The sequence below is a fragment of the Ailuropoda melanoleuca genome, chromosome X (assembly GCF_002007445.2).
Source record: "Ailuropoda melanoleuca isolate Jingjing chromosome X, ASM200744v2, whole genome shotgun sequence".
In the NCBI taxonomy this organism is placed as follows: domain Eukaryota; kingdom Metazoa; phylum Chordata; class Mammalia; order Carnivora; family Ursidae; genus Ailuropoda; species Ailuropoda melanoleuca.
This window is the reverse complement of record NC_048238.1, coordinates 41,035,319-41,054,827: the sequence shown is the minus strand read 5'-3', so window position 1 is coordinate 41,054,827 and position 19,509 is coordinate 41,035,319. Positions and strand designations below refer to the sequence as shown.

Below are 19,509 nucleotides of genomic sequence, written 5' to 3'. Positions count from 1 at the left end.
TAAAATTAAAATTTTTTTTAAAAAGATTTTATTTATTTATTTGACAGTGATAGAGACAGCCAGCGAGAGAGGGAACACAAGCAGGGGGAGTGGGAGAGGAAGAAGCAGGCTCATAGCAGAGGAGCCCGATGTGGGGCTCAATCCCAGGACTCCGGGATCACGCCCTGAGCCGAAGGCAGACGCTTAACGACTGCGCCACCCAGGCGCCCTGACATCTACATCTATATCTATTTCTCTCTCTCTCTCTCTCTCTATATATATATATGCGATAAAAAATAATCAAATCTTGTGATGTGCAACAAAATGGATGGACCTAGAGGGTGTTATGCTAAGTGAAATTAGTCAGGTACAGAAAGACAAATACTGTGTGATTTCATTTATATGTGGAATCTTAAAAACAAAACAAGTGAACAAGCAAAACAAACAAAAGACAGTCATAAATATAAAGAAGAAATTTGTGGTTGCCAGATGGGAGGGGTGGGGGATGGGAAAAATAGATAAAGGGGATTAAGAGGTAAAAATTTCCAGTTTTAGCGGCCTTTTTTTCCTGTCTGTAGCATTTTGGGAGTCTGACAGCCTTCCTCCATTTTGTCCTGCCTCTGTCTCTCAGCCCAATATGGCAATCTTTCTGACGATATTCTCAAAAACCTTGTGGATCTCCCATATGTCACAGCCATTCACGCCATTAATCCAGAGGGCCCTCCACAGATCTTTCCCAGATAATCCCATCTGTATTTCTGGCTATGGCTGAGATGGTTGAAGAGATTCATTTGTCACACACCTAATCTCTTCAGTACTAGCAAACACAACCACACTTTGGCTTTCTCACCATAGCACACCTTCCTGGGAGTAAATCTCTTAATTTTAGTGTCTTTTGCAATCTTGATAGAGTGGAAATTTTCCAAATTATGAAATCCTGGATCTTTCCTGCTTAACAGTTCTTTCCTCAATTTATCTCTTTCCTCTGACATTTTACTAATGCAGCAAGAACAAATTAAGCCACGCCTTCAACACTTTGCTTAGAAATCTGCTCAGCTAAATATCCAAGTTTCTCAGTTACAATTTCTGCTTTCCATACGACTGTGGGGCATAATTCAGTTAAGTTTTGTCAGTGTGTCACAAGGATTGCCTTTCCTCCAGTTTCCAATAACATGTTCCTCATTTCCTTCTGAGTTCTCACCAGCAGCACCTTTAATATTCACATTTCTACCAACATTTTGTTTATGAGAATATGGATATATTTCCTAAAATGATATATATTTTATCTACCATGTACTTCACTTCCTTCTGAGATCTCACCAGAATAACATTCAATGTTTATATTTTTACCAACAATTTGTTTAATTCAATCTAGGATTTTTCTTCTCTATTTTTTTTTCTTTTAAGTAGGCTCCATGCCTAGCGTGGGACCCAGCTTAGGGCTTGAACTCATGACCCTGAAGTCAAGAACACAAGCTGATATCAGGAGAGGCTCAACCAATTGAGCCACCCAGGCTCCCCAATCTAGGGTTTTTCTATCAAGCTTCTCAACATTTTTCTAGCCTCTATCCATTATCCAATTTCAAACTCACTTTTATATTTTTAGGTATTTGTTAAGGCAGCATTCCACTTCTAGATACCAAAATCTGTATTAGTTTCCCGTGGCTGCTGTAACCAATTACCACAAACTTGGTGACACAAAACAACAAAAATTTATTTTCTCCTGGTTCTGTGGGCCACATGTCTGAAATCAGTATCACTGGTCAATATCAAGTTGTCAGAAGGGCTGTGCTCCCTCATAAGCTCTAGGGAGAATCATGCCTTACCTCTTCCAACTTCTATTGTTGTCATTATTCCTTGACTTCTGGTGGCATTGCTCCAAATCCAAAGTTACCATCCTCATATCGCTCTGTGTTGCACCTTCATATTGTCTTCTCCTCTGTGTCTCTTCAAGTCTTCTTCTGCTCATTTTTTTTTCAATGCAGTCTTTATTTTTTCGAAAAATTGAGGTAAAGGGAACTCTTTTGAAAAGGAAACCACCTGCATGCTTGAAAATGAGTAGGTCCTAACTTACACAATGTTATATGTCAATTATATCTCAATAAAGCTGTGAAAATTTTTTAATATAAAAAAAAAACTGGAAAAAGAAAATGGGAAGATCCAGCTTCATGCAGTAGCTCCAGTATGCTCAGAGGAAGAAATCAAAGTTGGCTAAGGTTAACCAAAAATTTCCTGAGTATTTCCTGGATGACTAGTATTTCCTGAGTGACTAGTATTTCAAAGATGAAAGATCAGTCAAAAGTTTGAGTCTTATAGTCCTTGGAAATATGTAACACCGGTGCTCCTGTCCCCTCAGCTGAGCATGCTGGCTGGCATTTCTGGTATTAGTGAGAAAATTGCCCCTGTTTCCTAGGCCCTTCTGCTTTCCCCATGACCAGTCTGGGATCTGCCCAGTCCTCCTTCCCCAAGAGAGCAGCTAATTCTTGTAAGTCTTGGAGAAGAATGCTCTGCCGGTATGAATGTATTGTACTGTGGGCCAGCTTCACAAGAAAGTTGGGTATGCAAAGGTTTCTAGAAGGGTCTGGAGAATCAGAGCAGGGCAGAATTTTCAACAGTAGCCAGCCAGAAGGACAGTCGTTCAGGGTGGGCCTTCTCCTTTGTCCCCTTTCATTATGGCTGGACTGTAGAAGGAATGAAGGGTAGAGCTCTTCCATCAGCTGTACTCCCACTGTATTTTTAGAAGCTCCCAGCGACATTCCACAGGCACTCAATGGTTTTGCTATTTTAGACACTTGAGGACACCCAGGTCCTCTTGCAGTCACCAAAGTTCTTCCCACACAGGGGCTCCAGGCTCTCAGCTAAAGCACAATGCAACCTGGTCCATGCCCCCTACCGTGTTGACTTGATGAAGGGGGAGAAGAACCCCCAGAGCAGACATAGCAGGAAGGAGTGCCAGACCAGTTGGGAGCAGATGATGCCTGGGTGCACTGCATAGGTGGTGACCCCTGTGCCTTGGAGTCTCTTGGCCAGTTCCCAATTAAAAATACATTGGCCACCTTGCTGTGGCAATGAGCAAAACCCCGGCTGTACTGTTTCTCACCCTGGAGGTTGTGGAAGTGACTCTTGCTAGCATGGTGGGTTACTGATGACAGGTTCATCACCTGTGAGGGCACTTTTTCAGTGGCACCAGGAGCAAGTGGGTACAAAGGAAGTGGCTGAGGTGGTTGACTCCCAAGTGGGTTTCAAAGTCACCAGCTTTCTTGGAGTATGGATACATCATCACTTCTGCATTGTTGATCAGAATATGGAGCTGTGGGGCACCTGGGTGGCACAGTGGTTAAAAGCGTCTGCCTTTGGCTCAGGGCGTGATCCCGGTGTTATGGGATCGAGCCCCACATCAGGCTCCTCCGCTATGAGCCTGCTTCTTCCTCTCCCACTCCCCCTGCTTGTGTTCCTTCTCTCGCTGGCTGTCTCTATCTCTGTCAAATAAATAAATAAAATCTTAAAAGAAAAAAGAAGGTCATTTCCTTAAAAAAAAAAAAAAGAAGGTGTGATGGTGGAAGCAGAAGGTCGTAGAGAGAGGCTTGAAGATGCTACACTGCTTGCTTTGAAGATGGAAGAAGGGGTTATGAGCCAAGGAATACAGGTGGCCTCTAGAAGCTAGAAAAAGCAAGGAAATGGATTCTTCCCTAGAGCCTCCAGAGGAACTATGATTCTGCTAAACCTTGATTTCAGCCTAGGGAAACTCATTTTGAACTTTTGATCTTCAGAACTGTAAAATACTAAACTTGTGTTGTTTTAACCCTGTAAGTTTGTGGTAATTTGATAGAGCAGCAATAGGAAACTAATCTAGGCATCTTTGAAAAATTCAACCATTGATGCCCATCTTCCCAACACTCAACCCATGTCCTTATTCACTCTTCCACCATCCATGCCCCTCTGTGTGACCTCAAATCCCAGCCATTGTTAGCCATTCCATCAAAATCCCTTATCTATGTCCTCCAACCTGGATCTCTATTAACTTGTCCAACCTAAACCAGCTTGGACTTCATATTAAACTCAGGCATCTGTTATCTAGTCTATCATTAATGGGTTCTGATCTATATATAAAATCTAGAGTTTTGAGGGTTGAAAGTTAACAGTCCCTTTGTGTCTGTGTATTATGCTTGGATATCTGTTCATTTTTCCACTATCAGGGCAATTTATGTGTGAATCTTTTTTCACATCTGTTAAGTTTTTCTACCTTGTTACCCCTCAGTTGTGTACATTGATTGCAAGCCTCAGTTAAATCCTCCCCATCTATGCTCCTTTGGTGTGTGCAGAAAATCAAACCTGGACTAACTCTTTCACCATTATTGCACCTTCTCCCATGTTTATTGACTCCAGCCCTTAATTAATGCTTTTTTTTTTTTTTTTAAAGATTTTATTTATTTATTTGACAGAGATAGAGACAGTCAGTGAGAGAGGGGACACAAGCAGGGGGAGTGGGAGAGGAAGAAGCAGGCTCCCAGCAGAGGAGCCTGACGTGGGGCTCGATCCCGCAACGCCGGGATCACGCCCTGAGCCGAAGGCAGACGCTTAACCGCTGTGCCACCCAGGCGCCCCTTAATTAATGCTTTTATCATGAATGCTGATTTGGTCTGACCTTGAAGTCCGGTCTTGGTTAACCCTTCCACCATCATTGCCCCTTTGATACACGTTGTGAATTGTGGGCCTTTGTAATGAGGCCACCATTGACGCTTCCCTGGGTCTACCAGAGAAGTTAACATTTCTCTAAGTTAACATTGCCATCTTCAAAGCCTCTCTGGAAAGACTTTGTAACTAGGTCACAATTTTACCTTCAGTGCCCTTCTGGTTTGACCTAGAAGTAAGATTTTAAAAAAAGATTTTATTTATCTATTTGAGAGAGAGAGAGAGCGCAGAGGGGGAGAGGGAGAGGGTGAAGCAGACTCCCTGCTGGGCTGAGAGCCCAGAGTGGGACTTGATCCCATGACCTTGAGATCATGACCTGAGCTGAAGGCAGACTCTTAATGGACTGAGCCACCCAGGTGCCCTAGAAGTAAGATTTTTGTTAGTTTTCTCCATCCAGGAACCTCGGTAGAGCTCTTGACTATTTCATCACCAGTACTCCTCTATTTTGTAGATCTAGAATCCGAGCCTTTGTTAACTATTCAATCCCATTCTGGGCTGACTTCAAATCTAGACTTTTGTGAAGTTTTCTAAAACCAATGCCCCTTAGACTCTACTTTAAACCTCTGCCTCTCTAACTTCTTTCAGCTTTGATAGGGGCCGCAAAAGTCCACATCTGCCCACTTTAAGAGACCCCGGGCAGAAAGTCTGGCCTGTGAGTGACAAGAGGGGGCGGGCCTTCTGTCTTCCAAGGAGCCAATAGGAGAGCAGGAGCGCCGTGAAGCGGAGCCTTGAGTGACAGACGGGTAGGGGGCTCAGCCCGCTGGAAGGAACAATAGGCAGGCTGGAGGGCCAGATCTGACGGTAGGCTGCGAGCGGCGGGCCGGGAGTGGGAATGAGAGAATACGTTCCGTCCAAAGACTCTTCACTCTCACCAGAGGTTTTAGAAGTGAGGTTTCTGCAGAGCACTCTCCCAGGCGGTGCTTCTACCTTCCGGCCTTACCACTCCTTCCCCCCCTCCCCCCCCCCCCCCCCCCGGGTCCCGGTTCCCACCGAACACCCCTACCCGCACGTCGCCACGCCTTTGCTCCGGCCAGGCCTCTGCCGATGACCGGGAACGCCCATTCACCCTCCCGGAACAGTCGCTACCCCCGCCCCCCCGAGCCTCGCACTGCTTTCGAATCTCCGATTCCCAATACCCGGCCTCGGAAATGTCACGGGGGCTTCCCGGACTCTAAAACGCATATCTCTTCCGGCTGGAAGGGGAGCCTCGAGAAGCAGTGTGAGGCCCTGGCCATTTTCCTGGCCGGCGACAGAGTTCCTGGCGCAGACCGAATGACGCCATTTTTGTTACTGGTAGAGCTCGGCTTGGAGGCTGTTGCTGAGCCTGCGAAAGATAAGCTAATGCGTCATCCAGACCCCCCAAGGAGGGCTGGAGGGGAAAGGGAATTTCGGGCTATGTTGAGTCCGTTTGTGGAAGCAGGGAGCCGGGCTCGTCTTGAGAAGGGGCTTTGGGGTTCTGAGAGGAGAGCCAGGGTGAGGGGCCCGGTTGAGTGATGCGGGTCTGTGTGGTCAGGGATGGGGACACATGGGTGGACTAATGAGGGGGTCCTTTGGAGAGCAGTGATAGGGAAGGGAGTCTGTAGGACTGTGTGTGGGATATGCGATGAGGAGTTTATGGAAGTGAGTGATGGAGAGGTGGTCTGTGCAGTGACCAATGGTGTCTGTAAGGTGAAATGATGGGGTTTCTAGAAGTGAGGGAAAGGGGTTTGTGGAGTGAGTGAGTAGGGTCTGGGGTGAATGATGGAGAGTCTATGCAGTGAGCAATGGTGTCTGTAGGGTGAACGATAAGGTTTCAAGGGAGTGAGTGAAAGGGGTTTGTAGGGCGAGTGAATGGGGTCTGGGGTGAGTGATGGAGAGTTTGTTGGGTGAATGATGGGGGATCTGGGGTGAGCAATGGTGTGGTCTTTAGGGTGAGTGATGAGGGTCCATGGGGACAGGAATGGGAATATGTAGTGTCAGTGTTGGGATTCTGTGGGGTCCGTGATGGTAGGATCTTTGAGATCGATAATACATCCACGAATAAACAAAAATCCCTGCCCTTGTGGTGTCAACATTCCAATGGAGACGTTAGACTTTGAGGCTTTACTTTGTATTTCCATGGTGACTACTTTTTCATATATGTATTGATCTCTTAGATCCTCTTTGTGAAGCACCTATTCAGATATTTTGCTCATTTTTCTATTGCACGTCTGCCTTTTCCTTACTGATTTGTAGGACTTGTTTTTATATATTCTGATAACTACTCCTTTATCAGTGGTATGTGTTTTGCAAATATTTCCTTGATTTTTGGCTTCTCTTTTCCTCATTGTGGCTTTGAGTATTAAGGTTTTAGGTTAGTTTTGAACTGTAAAGCACAATGTAAATTTAGAGTTTTGTTATTCTCAAGTTAAAAATCAGACAATGTCCTCTGTAATTTAGGACGAGAATTAATTTTTTAGGGCATTCAGAAATAGAGAGTTGCATCTCTGAAAACTTTGGTGCCATGACAGCTAGGGAGGAGTTCTCTGCTTTTTGTTTTCCCACCAACTCACCCTCTAGTCACTGGCTGTGTGATCATGGATAAGTTAACCTATGTGATCAAGGTTAAGTAACCTTTTTAGGCCTCAGTTACCTCACTGTGAAATGAGGATAATAGTAGGGTCTATGCTTTGAGGCTTGGGATGATAATTAAGTGAGTTAATACCTGATCATTATCTATTCACCATGTTTTTGTAGTACTGATCTTGTATGGATCTTCCATGAACTCTAGGTCAGTTCTACTCATGTGATACCCAAGAAAATGCAATGAAAGAAATTAAATGCCAAGGAATAAGTTTTTGTCAGGTAGTGTTGAGCTTTGAAGGGCCACAAACCGTTGCGATATCTTAGGGAACAAATGTTTGTTGTTATTAAACAATTGGGAGTGTGATCTTGTGGTCTGCCTCTTCTTCATTTTGCAGCCATATTTCCATGCTATTAACTTTATTTCCATAATACTACTAAGCTTATTTCTATGGAAATTTTCAAACATTCAGCAAAATAGAGGGAATTATATAATAAACCCCCATTATCCCCATCACCCAGTCTCCACAATCATCACCTGATGGCCACTGTTGTTTCACCTAGACCAGGGGATGGAAAACTATAGGCAGTGGGCCACATCTGGACTGCTGCTGTTTTTATACAGCCATAAGCTAAGAATGGTTTTCACATTTTTTTAATGTTTGGAAAAAAATCAGAAGAAGATTTTGTGACATATGAAAATGATATAAAGTTCAAATTGTAGTGCTCATAAATGAGGTTTTTAAACAGTAGTATTTAAAAAAATTTTTTTGGAGAGAAAGAGTGCAATAGAGGGGAGGGACAGAGAGAGAGAATCTCAAGCAGGCCTCATGCTCTGTGCAGAGCCCGATGCAGGGCTTGATCTCACCACCCTGAGATCATGACCTGAGCTGAAATCAAGAGTCGGAGGCTTAACTGACTGAGCCACCCAGGTGCTCCATAAAGTGAGGTTTTATTGGAACACAGCCAATAAACAGAATTGGTTTATGTATTGTCTGTGGCTGCTTTCAACCCCTGAGCAGTTGCAACAGAGACCACAGGCTTCACAAATCTGAAATACTACCATCTGTCTCTTTACAGAGGAAGTTTGCCAACCCTAATCTAGACCACCCATTTATTTCTCCCTCCCAGATTGTTTTTTCTTTGTTATTGATGACAAAAAATGCACGAATATTTTTTAAAGATTTTACTTATTTATTTGACAGAGAGAGAGAGCACAAGCAGGGGGAGGGGCAGGCAGAGGGAGAAGCAGACTCCCCCATGAGCAGGGAGCCTGATGTGGGGCTCAATCCAAGGGCCCTGGAAGGTAGACACTTAACTGACTGAGCCACCCAGGTGCCCCTAAAATGCACAAATATTAAATGTATAGCTGAGTGAATCTTTACATATGTAGTCCTTATTATTTTGAAACAAATCCCAGATGTATCATTTCATAATGAAGACTTCATCATGTACCTGTAAAAGATAAGTTCTTAGAGGTCAATACTGTTATTCAAGGTAAAATAATTAAAATAATAACTTCAGATCATCATTGGTTAAATTTCTTAATATCATCAAATATCTAGTCAAGGCTCAAACTTTAATGATTATCTCGAAGATTTTTTTGTCTGTTCAAATTAAGATCCAGACAAGGTCCATACTTTACATTTAGTTGTTGTATCTCTTGAGCCTCTAATTATCTCTAGTGTTACTTTACATGGTCACCTGCCTTTCTATCTCTTGGAGGTTCCATAAATTATTTTCTCAGTCCTCAGTGATTGTGCATTTTGGTTATTTTCAAAATTATGGTGTTCAAGACAAAGCTGTGTTGAAAGTTTTGCACACATCCATGATTACCTTAGAACAAAGTTCTAGAAATGGAATTGCTGGTCAGATGATAAACACAAGCTGTCAATGAATTAACAAGCAACACATTTTACATTCAGCCATTGAAGAGTGGTTAACCCAGCTTGGTCTCTGAAGACTGTTCTGTACCCCACCGCACCCCCAATTGCTTTCCAAAGATAAACAGAAAATGACTGAGTCCCAGGTAAGTTGTTTGTTTCCCACTTGGTTTTCCTACAGTAAAATGAGAAAGGACAACACTTTGAAAATAAGAATTAGAGAAATTTAGAATAGGAGATCAAGATGCAGGTAAAGTTGCTGTTAAGATACATAGATGGGGGTGCCTGGGTGGCTCAGTCGTTAAGCGTCTGCCTTTGGCTCAGGGCATGATCCCAAGGTCCTGGGATCGAGCCCTGTGTGGGGCTCCCTGCTCAGCAGGAAGCTTGCTTCTCCCTCTCCCTCTGCTGTGTTCCCTCTCTCGCTGTGTCTCTCTCTGTCAGATAAATAAAATCTTAAAAAAAAGATTCATAGATGATCTGGCCTTACTTCATATAAACTGAGCTAAACATTTTACCTTCAAGCTTGCTGGCAGCCACAGTGAAAATAGCAAACAGAATACGTTAGATGGTTTGCATTTTCCATCAAGAGAAATCAGTTCATCAGTCCAGCTCTTCAGCAAGTCAAGATTTCTGGGATTTTAGCTTAAGAAATTTTATTGTTGAGTTTTCCTAAAGGCCAGTGGTATTCAGCTCAGTGTGGTATCATCAATAGTTGTTTCAAAGAGGCTACTTTTAGTTAAAATTTTCTGGCAGAGACTTGGAGGGTGGGTGGTTTCCTGGTTTTCCATGGCTCTTTTGCTGTCATCTCATAGTTTGTGGGATCATGCCCCAACTCAAGGCCAGTTCCTTCTCTGCTCTTCCATTTTATATATATATTTTTAAAGGTTTTATTTATTTATTAGAGAGAGAGAGTGCGCACAAGCAGGGGGAGTGGTAGGCAGAGGGAGAGGGAGAAGCAGGCTCCCTGCTGACAGGGAGCCAGATGTGGAACTTGATCCCAGGACCCCAGGATCATGACTTGAGCTGAAGGCGGATACTTAACCGACTGAGCCACCCAGGTGCCTAAATTTTATGTCTTTTTTTAAAAGATTTTATTTATTTATTTATTTATTCGTTTGTTTGTTTGTTTCTTTTTTTTTTAAAGATTTTATTTATTTATTCGACAGAGATAGAGACAGCCAGCGAGAGAGGGAACACAAGCATGGGGAGTGGGAGAGGAAGAAGCAGGCTCATAGTGGAAGAGCCTGATGTGGGGCTCTATCCCATGATGCCGGAATCACGTCTGAGCCGATGGCAGATGCTTAACCGCTGTGCCACCCAGGCGCCCCTATTTACTTATTTCTGAGAAAGAGAGGGGGGGACGAGCATGAGTCGGGGGGAGGGACGGGCAGATGGAGAAGCAGGCTCCCCACTGAGCAGGCAGCCTGATGCGGGGCTCGATCCCAGGACCCTGGGATCATGACCTGAGCCAAAGGCAGACGCTTCACTGACTGAACACCCAGGCACCCCTTATGTCTTTTTTTTTTTTAAGATTTTTATTTATTTATTTATTTGAAAAATTTTTATTTATTTATTTATTTGAAAGAGAGAGACAGCCAGCGAGAGAGGGAACACAAGCAGGGGGAGTGGGAGAGGAAGAAGCAGGCCCACAGCAGAGGAGCCCAATGTGGGGCTCGATCCCATAACGCCGGGATCATGCCCTGAGCCGAAGGCAGACGCTCAACCGCTGTGCCACTCAGGCGCCCCCCCTTATGTCTTTTTTTAAAAACAGTTTTTTATTATTTATTTATTTATTTATTTATTTTTAAAGATTTTATTTATTTATTCGACAGAGATAGAGACAGCCAGCGAGAGAGGGAACACAAGCAGGGGGAGTGGGAGAGGAAGAAGCAGGCTCATAGTGGAGGAGCCTGATGTGGGGCTCGATCCCATAATGCTGGGATCACGCCCTGAGCCGAAGGCAGACGGTTTAACCACTGTGCCACCCAGGCGCCCCTAAAATTAAGTTTTTTAAAAAGATTTTATCCATCCATTAGAGAGAGAGAAAACACGAGTTGGGGGGGAGGGGCAGAGGGAGAGGGAGAAACAGACTCCCTGCTGAGCAGGGAGGCTGACGCAGGGCTGAATCCCAGGACTCCCGGATCACCACCCTAACTGAAGGCAGACACCTAACTGACTGAGCCACCCAGGTGCCCCCATTTTATGTCTTTTTATCCCGTCTTTGCAAGGGTAATTTATATATGGTGCAAAGAATGTAAATAATATTGCAAAGTAAAAATTAGAAAGAAAGGGAAATATCTCTGTAATCTAACTTCTGCCCTCTTCCCTGGCATAACTAGTATTAGGTAGTTTGGGGATGATCCTTCCAGATACATGTATCCCCTGTGCATATAGATATATATGTATAAATATGTGTGAGTGATTTTATTATTTTCATGTATTTTTCTTTACTACACACACTATATCTTCTGTAACTTTAAAAAGATGTATTGATGAGGGGCGCCTGGGTGGCACAGCGGTTAAGCGTCTGCCTTCGGCTCAGGGCGTGATCCCGGCGTTATGGGATCGAGCCCCACATCAGGCTCCTCCGCTATGAGCCTGCTTCTTCCTCTCCCACTCCCCCTGCTTGTGTTCCCTCTCTAGCTGGCTGTCTCTATCTCTGTCGAATAAATAAATAAAATCTTAAAAAAAAAGATGTATTGATAAAACATTTCCAATAAATATAGGTTTTATACATTGTATTATGGAAAATTTCAATTTTGAACATACACAAAGGTAGATTTTTGTGAGCCCCTTTGTACTTATCACCTGGCTGCAAATATTATCAACTGGTGGCCAACCTTGTTTTATCTATGGTCAATCTTCACCCACTCCTGTCATCTTCCTCGTCATCACTATCATCGAGCCAGTCCTTTATTAATATTTTGTTGAGGATTTCTACTGCTCTGTTCCTGAGACATATTGGCCTGTAATTTTTCTTGTATTCCTGTTTATGTTTTGGCATCACAGTCAGGTTGGTTTTATTTAACAGCTTGGGAAGTATTCTTTGAAAGAGTTTGGGTAAGATTCGTATGATTTCCTTCTTAAATATTTGGAAGAGTTCGCCAGTGAAGTCATCAGGGTGTGGAGTTTTCTTTGTGGGTAGGTTTTTAATTATGAATTTGACTTATTGAAAAAATATAGTATCATTCATATTTTCTATTTCTTTGTATGTTGGGTTTGTTAAGCTGTGATTTTCAAATAATTTGTCCAGTTTGTCTAAGTCAGGGGTCAGCAAACCGTTTCTGTAGAGGGCCAGATAGAAACATTTCAGGCCTCTCGGCCGTACGGTCTCTGTTGCAACTACCCAGCTCTGCTTTTGTAGGGTGAAAGCAGCTGTAGACAATATGCAAACCAATGAGCATGGCTGCGATCCAATGGAATTTTATTTATGGACACTGAAAGTTGAATTTCATGCAATTTTCACATGCCACAAAATATTCTCCTTTGACTTTTTTTCTTCAACCGTTTAAACGTATAAAAACCATTCTTAGCTCGTGGACCAGATTTGGCCTGCATGCCATACTCTGTTGTCCTATGATCTGCATTGTCAAATTTCTTGTCATAAAATTGTTCATTGCATCCTTTTATTATTCTGTTAATGTTTGTAGGATACCAGCCCCTTGTTGATGGGCTCTTTCATTTTATTTATTTATTTTTAATGTATTTTTTAATTTATTCTTTTTTAAGATTTTATTTATTTATTTGAGAGAGAGAGAGAGCAAGCACAGGCACAGAGGGAGAGGGAGAAGCAGACTCCCAGCTGAGCAGAGAGCTTGATGTGGGACTCGATCACAGGACCCTGGAATCATGACCTGAGCTGAAGGCAGATGCTTAACTGATTGAGCCACCCAGGTGCCCTGCTTATTGCTTTCTAGGAGCTTTTTGTATATGAGTGATATGAATTTTGAAGTACACATTACAGACTTTTTTTTTTTTGGCTATGTGTTGATTTGACACTCAGCCTCGTTGGCTGTCTCCTCTCACTAGACTATGAGATGCTTGAGGGAAGATATTTTTTCCGGGTTTCTTTTTTGCTAGATCCCCAGTTCCTAGAACTATCCCTGGTGTTCAGCGGGGTCTCAGTAACAGCTTGCTGAATAGATGAAATTTTTTTTCACTTAACAGTATATCTTAGAGATCGTTGCATATCAATCCTTGTTGCTTTTTATGGTTGTGTATGGATGGGGCACCTGGGTGGCTCAGTCGTTAAGCATCTGCCTTTGGCTCAGGGTGTGATCCCAGAGTCCTGGGATCGAGCCCCACATCAGGCTCCTCTGCTGGGAGCCTGCTTCTTCCTCTCCCACTCCCCCTGCCTGTGTTCCCTCTCTCACTGGCTGTCTCTCTCTCTGTCAAATAAATAAATAAAATCTTTAAAAAAATAATAATAATATGGTTGTGTATGGAATTCCCTTATGGGGATTGAAGCATAATTCCTCCAATCCCCCATGAGGTTGTCTTCATTGTTTTGCTGTTATAAACAGTTCTGTAGTGAAATAACTTCACCATGCTCTTTTGCTCACATATATGAGTATACGTGTTAAATAATTTGTAGAAATGGAATTGCTGGTCAGATAATGTGTACATTTAAAATTTTGATGGATATTGTCAAGTTAATTGCCCTCAAAATATTTTGTACCAGTGTATACCCACAATTTGAGTGTGCTCTTTTTTTTATATCTTTGCCAACTTAGTGACTTAATCAAACTCTAATCTTTGATAATATGTAAGAAAAACATGCTGTTTTGTTTGGTTTTAATTTGCATTTCTCTTCATGTGAATGAAGTTGAACATGATTTTATAAGTTTAGAAGCCACTTGCATTTCCTTCTCTGTGAATTGATGGTCATGTCCTCTGATTATTTTTTAAAAGGTTAAGTTGTTGGTCTTTTTCTTCATGCTTTGTAGGAGCTCTATAAACTGAGGAAATTGTGTCTTTGTCCGTCTTCTGTGTTGTGCATATATCTACTCCCCAGTTAGTTGCTTGTCCTTTGAGTTTGTTTGTGATATATTTTGCTATGCAACACATAAAGTAGTCAGATTTATCAGTGTTTTCCTTTGTGGCATCTGGGTTTTGTAGCATGCCTAGTTAGAAGAGTTTTCTCCACTTTAAAATTACTTTTAAAACCTCTCCTGTCTTTATTTTATGACTTCTCTTATCTTTGTTTCAATTTTTATTATCTCTCAAATATCTTTTTTGTGTATAGTGTGAAATAGGGAGTCCATCTTTACATTTTTGTTCTGATAGCTACCCAGTTTTGAATAATCTGTCTTTTTTGCACTTATTTATTTATAAATTTTATTTTTAAGTAATCTCTACACCTCACATGGGGCTCGAATTCGCAACCCCGAGATCAAGAGTTACATGCTCTACTGACTGAGCCAGCCAGGTGCCCCTGCACTTACTTAAAATACTCCTTTATTATATATTAAATTTCCTCTTTTATTTATATCTGGTTTTAGACTGTTTATTCTGTTCCACTAACTATTCTTGCTAACAGCAGAATCTTACAAAGTTTTTCTCATTAAGTGTGCTACACAAAACGCTAAGTAGGTATTCTACAGGCATTGCTGTGGTAAAAAAAATGAGCAGATTGTACAGGACTGTGCTGTTATAGGAACTAGTGACATACAAGGACGTGGCTGTGGACTTCACCCAGGAAGAGTGGCAGCACCTGGACCCTGCTCAGAAGACCCTACACAGAGACGTGATGCTGGAGACCTACAGCCACCTGGTCTCTGTGGGTGAGGACACATTCTCTGTGTAATAATGAATCGAAACCTCCTCATCTTTCAGAGCCTTCACGACCATGACCTTTATGATCTTCCGTGAGTAGGATCTTTTCTTTTATAGTTTGTGTTTTACATTCATATTTTTGTTCTATCTGGAATTTATTTTTGTGACTTAAGGATCCATCTTTTCTGGGAGGCCCCTGAGGCTGCTGCTTCTCCTCATGGATTTCTGAGCTGCCAAGGCTAAAACCATTGTAATTTTCCCTTAACAGGGTGTTCAGGTATAAAACCAGGTATAATCTTCAAGTTGGAACGTGAAGAGGACCCATGGATCATAAAGAGTGAATTGTCAACGTGGATCCACTCAGGTAAGTGAGAATTGGGTAGATGGCTGAGAGGGCATTTTCTTCTTCTCTGACATCAGTGGCCTCCTTTCTTCCTTAAAATTCATTAGGCCTTCTTTATAACATCTATCCTACATCAGCACCTTCCTAGCACTTCTGTTTGTTGCTGTTTTCTTTTTGGTTTCTGTTTGATTTTATTTTTATTTATTTATTTATTTATTTTTAAATATTTTATTTATTTATTTGACAGAGATAGAGACAGCCAGCGAGAGAGGGAATACAAGCAGGGGGAGTGGGAGAGGAAGAAGCAGGCTCACAGCGGAGGAGCCTGATGTGGGTCGATCCCATAACGCCGGGATCACGCCCTGAGCCGAAGGCAGACGCCCAACGACTGCGCCACCCAGGCGCCCCTGATTTTATTTTTATTTTTTTGTTTTTCTTTCAGACAGGGAGAAAAGCCTTGACTCTTCTCAGCAGATCATTTCTGAAGAACTTTCATTTCAAAAGGAGATATTGGAAAAAGCCCCAAAGGGTAATTCATTGTACTCTCTCTTAAAAGTCTGGCATATTGATGGTCAGATAGATAGGTATCAAGGAAACCAAGACAGAGTTTTGAAGCAGGTCACAGTCATTAGCCATGAAACACTGGCCAAGGAGAAAGGCCCCAAATGTAATACATTTGGAAAAATATTTGGTGGGTGCACAGACCTTGATCCTTCAAGTAAAAAACCCTGTGATTTTGATTCATATGAAAAGAGCTTGAAATCTGATTTAGACTCACTGACATGCAGTGGGAGCTATGCAAGAAAGAACCCCATTGAGAAATTTGGATGTGGGACACCACCTAGCTATAGTGATTCCTTTTCTGTGCCTGAGAAAATTTATATTGGCATGAAACCCTGTGGATGTAGTCGATGTGAAAAAGGTCTCAATCATAAAGAAGTCCGTGTTCAGTGTAAAAAAGATCAAGCTGGTAAGAAGCCCAATGTTTGTAGTGAGTGTGGGAAAAGCTTTCTTAAGAAGTCACAGCTTATTATACATCAAAGAATTCATACTGGACAGAAACCGTATGTATGTGGAGATTGTGGAAAAGCCTTCAGTGAGAAATCACACCTCATTATGCATCAGAGGATTCATACTGGGGAGAAACCTTATGAATGTACTGAATGTGGGAGGGCGTTCTCCCAGAAGTCACCCTTCATCGTTCATCAGAGAGTCCACACTGGAGAGAAACCCTATGAATGTTTTGAGTGTCAAAAAGCTTTTTCTCAGAAGTCACATCTCATTATACATCAGCGAGTTCATGCTAGAGAGAAGCCCTTTGAATGCAGTGAATGTGGGAAAGCCTTCTGTGAGAAGTCTCACCTTTTTATACACCAGGTAACTCATACTGGGGAGAGACCCTATAAATGTACCGAATGTGAGAAAACCTTCCCTCAGAAAACACAACTCATCATCCATCGGAGAACACATACTGGAGAGAAACCCTATAGGTGTAGTGAATGTGGAAAAACCTTTTGCCAGAAGTCCCACCTCATAGGGCATCGAAGAATTCATACAGGAGAGAAACCTTACATATGTACTGACTGTGGAAAAGCCTTTTCCCAAAAGTCACACCTTACTGGACATCAAAGGCTTCATACTGGAGAAAAACCTTATATATGTACAGAGTGTGGAAAAGCCTTCTCTCAGAAGCCACCTCTTATCATACACCAGAGAATTCATACAGGGGAGAAACCCTATGAGTGTAGTGACTGTGGCAAAACCTTCTCTCAGAAATCACCCCTCATTAGTCATCAGAGAATTCATACAGGGGAGAAACCCTATGAGTGTACTGAGTGTGGAAGGGCCTTTTCCCTGAAGTCACATCTCATTATACATCAGAGAGCTCATGCTGGACAGAAACCATATGAATGTAGTGAATGTGAAAAGACCTTCTGTGAGAAGTCTCCACTAGCTGTACATCAAAAAACTCATACTAGGGGGGCGCCTGGGTAGCGCAGTCATTAAGCGTCTGCCTTCAGCCCAGGGCGTGATCCCGGCGTTATGGGATCGAGCCCCACATCAGGCTCCTCCGCTGGAAGCCTGCTTCTTCCTCTCCCACTCCCCCTGCTTGTGTTCCCTCTCTCGCTGGCTGTCTCTCTCTCTGTCAAATAAATAAATAAAATCTTCTAAAAAAAAAAAACAAAAAAAACCCTCATACTAGGGAGGAAACCCTCTGACACTGCTGAATATGGGATGGCTTTTTCCTGGAAATCACAGATGATCACATATCAGAGGACACACACAGAGGAGAAACCCTCCAAATGCAGTGACTATGGGAAGGTGTTCTGCCAGCATATACGCCTTACTGGACATCAGAATCCATGTAGGAGAGAAACCTCATATATGTACTGACTGTGGGAAGGCCTTCCCAGAAGTCAGATCTCACTGTGTGTGAAAAAACTCACACTGAACAGAAATGCTATGGATGTGTTGGACATGAAAAAAATGTGGCACCTCCTTAACTATAGAACAGACTCATATGTTCCTAAGTATTTTTCTTTAAAGATTTTATTTATTTATTTATTGGGGGGAGGATAGGAGAGGGAGAAGGACAAGCAGACTCCATGCTGAGCTCAGAGCCCAACGTGGGGCTCGATCTCAGGACCCTGAGATCATGACCTGAGCTGAAATCGACTGAGCCACCCAGCCACCCCAGTTCCCAAGTATTTCTGAATACCCCTCCACAGAATGATCTGGTCAGGCTCTCAGAATATTTTCAACACTGTAAATAGGAAATGCATTTGTTCACCCTCAAAGTATCCCATCCCCCCCCCGCCACAGAATAAACGTGTCTGGAACAGTTAGCACTGGTTTGGTGTTATTTGGTCCTTGAAGGTATTGTGGAACTCTCCCTGAATTTATTTGGGTATGGTGCATTATTTGAAGGCAATCTCATTGTCATCTTTCTGTATTTCTTTCATCATGTTTTCTCTCTGTAGATTATATATGTATTTATGTTGGTATATCAGTATATAGATACAGATATATGAATCCCTGTAATTTTCATAAAAATCATCCATTTCCTCAAGGTGCTTAAAATATTTATGAAATTTTGAAAAAAATATATTTGTGAAATTTTGAGCAAAGGGATCTCATATGATTCATTTAATTTTCTCTAAATATGTAGTTATTTCTCCACTATCATTTCTCATAGAGTGTATTTGTGATTTTTTTCCCTCAGTTAGGTAAACTAATACTAATATTTTACTTATCTTATGGCCCCCACCAAAGACTAATTCTTGCATTTATATAATTTTTCTATTTTCCGATTCATTCATTTGTACTTTTTATTTCATTAAAGTCCTTCCATTTTCTCTTCTATTTTTTTCTAACTTCTGTTGTTGAATGTGTAAGCCAACTAATCTCATTCTTTCTGGTCTGTTTATAGATGTATTTTGGGCTGTCTACTAATCTGAAAACCACTTTAGCCATTTGTGATTCAATCTGAGAGTTTTCTGGTTTTTGGTAGGTAAGTCCTACTGTATAACCCAATTTTGTTTGTGGGTATAACAGATCTATTTAGTCTTTGGTCTCCCAGCATATTTCCTGTTGTGCATCCTGTTTTCATTGCTTTTATGTCTTTTAATCTTTCATCATGTGTTCTAATTTCTTTTGTACTGTTTTGGGTGTATTATTTGTGTTCCAGAGCATAGCAAAGGGAGGTACACTTGCAAAAGGTTTTCGGGAAGCTAGCAGAATTATGGTATCCATAATCTTGGTAACCCATAATAGCTGAGAGATGAGATTTGAGGCTGCATGGAAGCATGATGGCAAACTTTTGATCGTAAATGTTCAGAGGACTTTTTTACCTTTCTGCTTAATGCCATGATTTAAGGTATAAAATTTCTCTTATTTATCTTCATTTCTCTTTGGGCAGAGATGGTTTTATTTTTAGCTCATTCTTTCACAGAGAGTAAAGCCTTTTGTTTCCAAATTTATGTCAGCAGTCTTTGCCCACCTTGAGCAGGACATGTTCTTGAAAACTGTAGTGTGAGTAACTTTGGTTTGGTGATTGCTCTTGAAGTGAAGGATAAGCAATAGAGAAATGTCTGTTTGCTGTGGTGTGGCCAAGCTTCTGGGGTCTGGTCTCTTGTGGAGTCAGTGACTCGCAGCAAGGCATGGCAGGAATGGGGAATTTCCTAAAAATGTCCCAGAGTGTGGATGGACATTATTACTTCATGTTCAACAAGTTTTTATTGAGCATAGCAGGCACTATTCTAAGGATTCTGCAACAAACAAAGCAGACAAAAATGT

General features: G+C 42.0%; 1 protein-coding gene and 1 pseudogene across 4 annotated transcripts; one reads left to right on the top strand and one right to left on the bottom strand.

The window, feature by feature from the left end:
• Window positions 1-2,692: 2,692 nt before the first annotated feature.
• Window positions 2,693-4,661, bottom strand: LOC105237008 (annotated as a pseudogene).
• A 708-nt stretch (window positions 4,662-5,369) lies between these two features.
• On the top strand, window positions 5,370-18,056 carry LOC100480239 (zinc finger protein 630). Of its 4 annotated transcripts, none has more exons than XM_019798106.2 (5): window positions 5,370-5,472; window positions 9,138-9,241; window positions 14,752-14,878; window positions 15,139-15,234; window positions 15,656-18,056. In XM_019798106.2, the coding sequence occupies exons 2-5, from the start codon at window positions 9,227-9,229 to the stop codon at window positions 17,206-17,208; spliced, it is 1,791 nt and encodes a 596-aa protein (XP_019653665.1). In that variant the 5' UTR covers window positions 5,370-5,472; window positions 9,138-9,226; the 3' UTR covers window positions 17,209-18,056. The 4 variants fall into 4 exon arrangements, with proteins under 4 accessions (XP_019653665.1, XP_034504964.1, XP_019653663.1 ...); XM_019798104.2 differs by lacking the exon at window positions 5,370-5,472 and adding an exon at window positions 5,987-6,004 and having other exon boundaries at window positions 9,132-9,241; XM_019798105.2 differs by lacking the exon at window positions 5,370-5,472 and adding an exon at window positions 6,022-6,144.
• Window positions 18,057-19,509: the final 1,453 nt, after the last annotated feature.

What these genes read in the sequence shown, in the direction of transcription:
- LOC100480239 (XM_034649073.1), top strand. Translation starts at nt 5,716, where the DNA reads ATGACCGGGAACGCCCATTCACCCTCCCGGAACAGTCGCTACCCCCGC. An exon ending in GTTCTGAGAGGAGAGCCAGG is followed by an intron (nt 6,145 to 14,751) that starts GTGAGGGGCCCG and finishes GTGCTGTTATAG; the next exon opens with GAACTAGTGACATACAAGGA. An exon ending in GTCAACGTGGATCCACTCAG is followed by an intron (nt 15,235 to 15,655) that starts GTAAGTGAGAAT and finishes TTTTTCTTTCAG; the next exon opens with ACAGGGAGAAAAGCCTTGAC.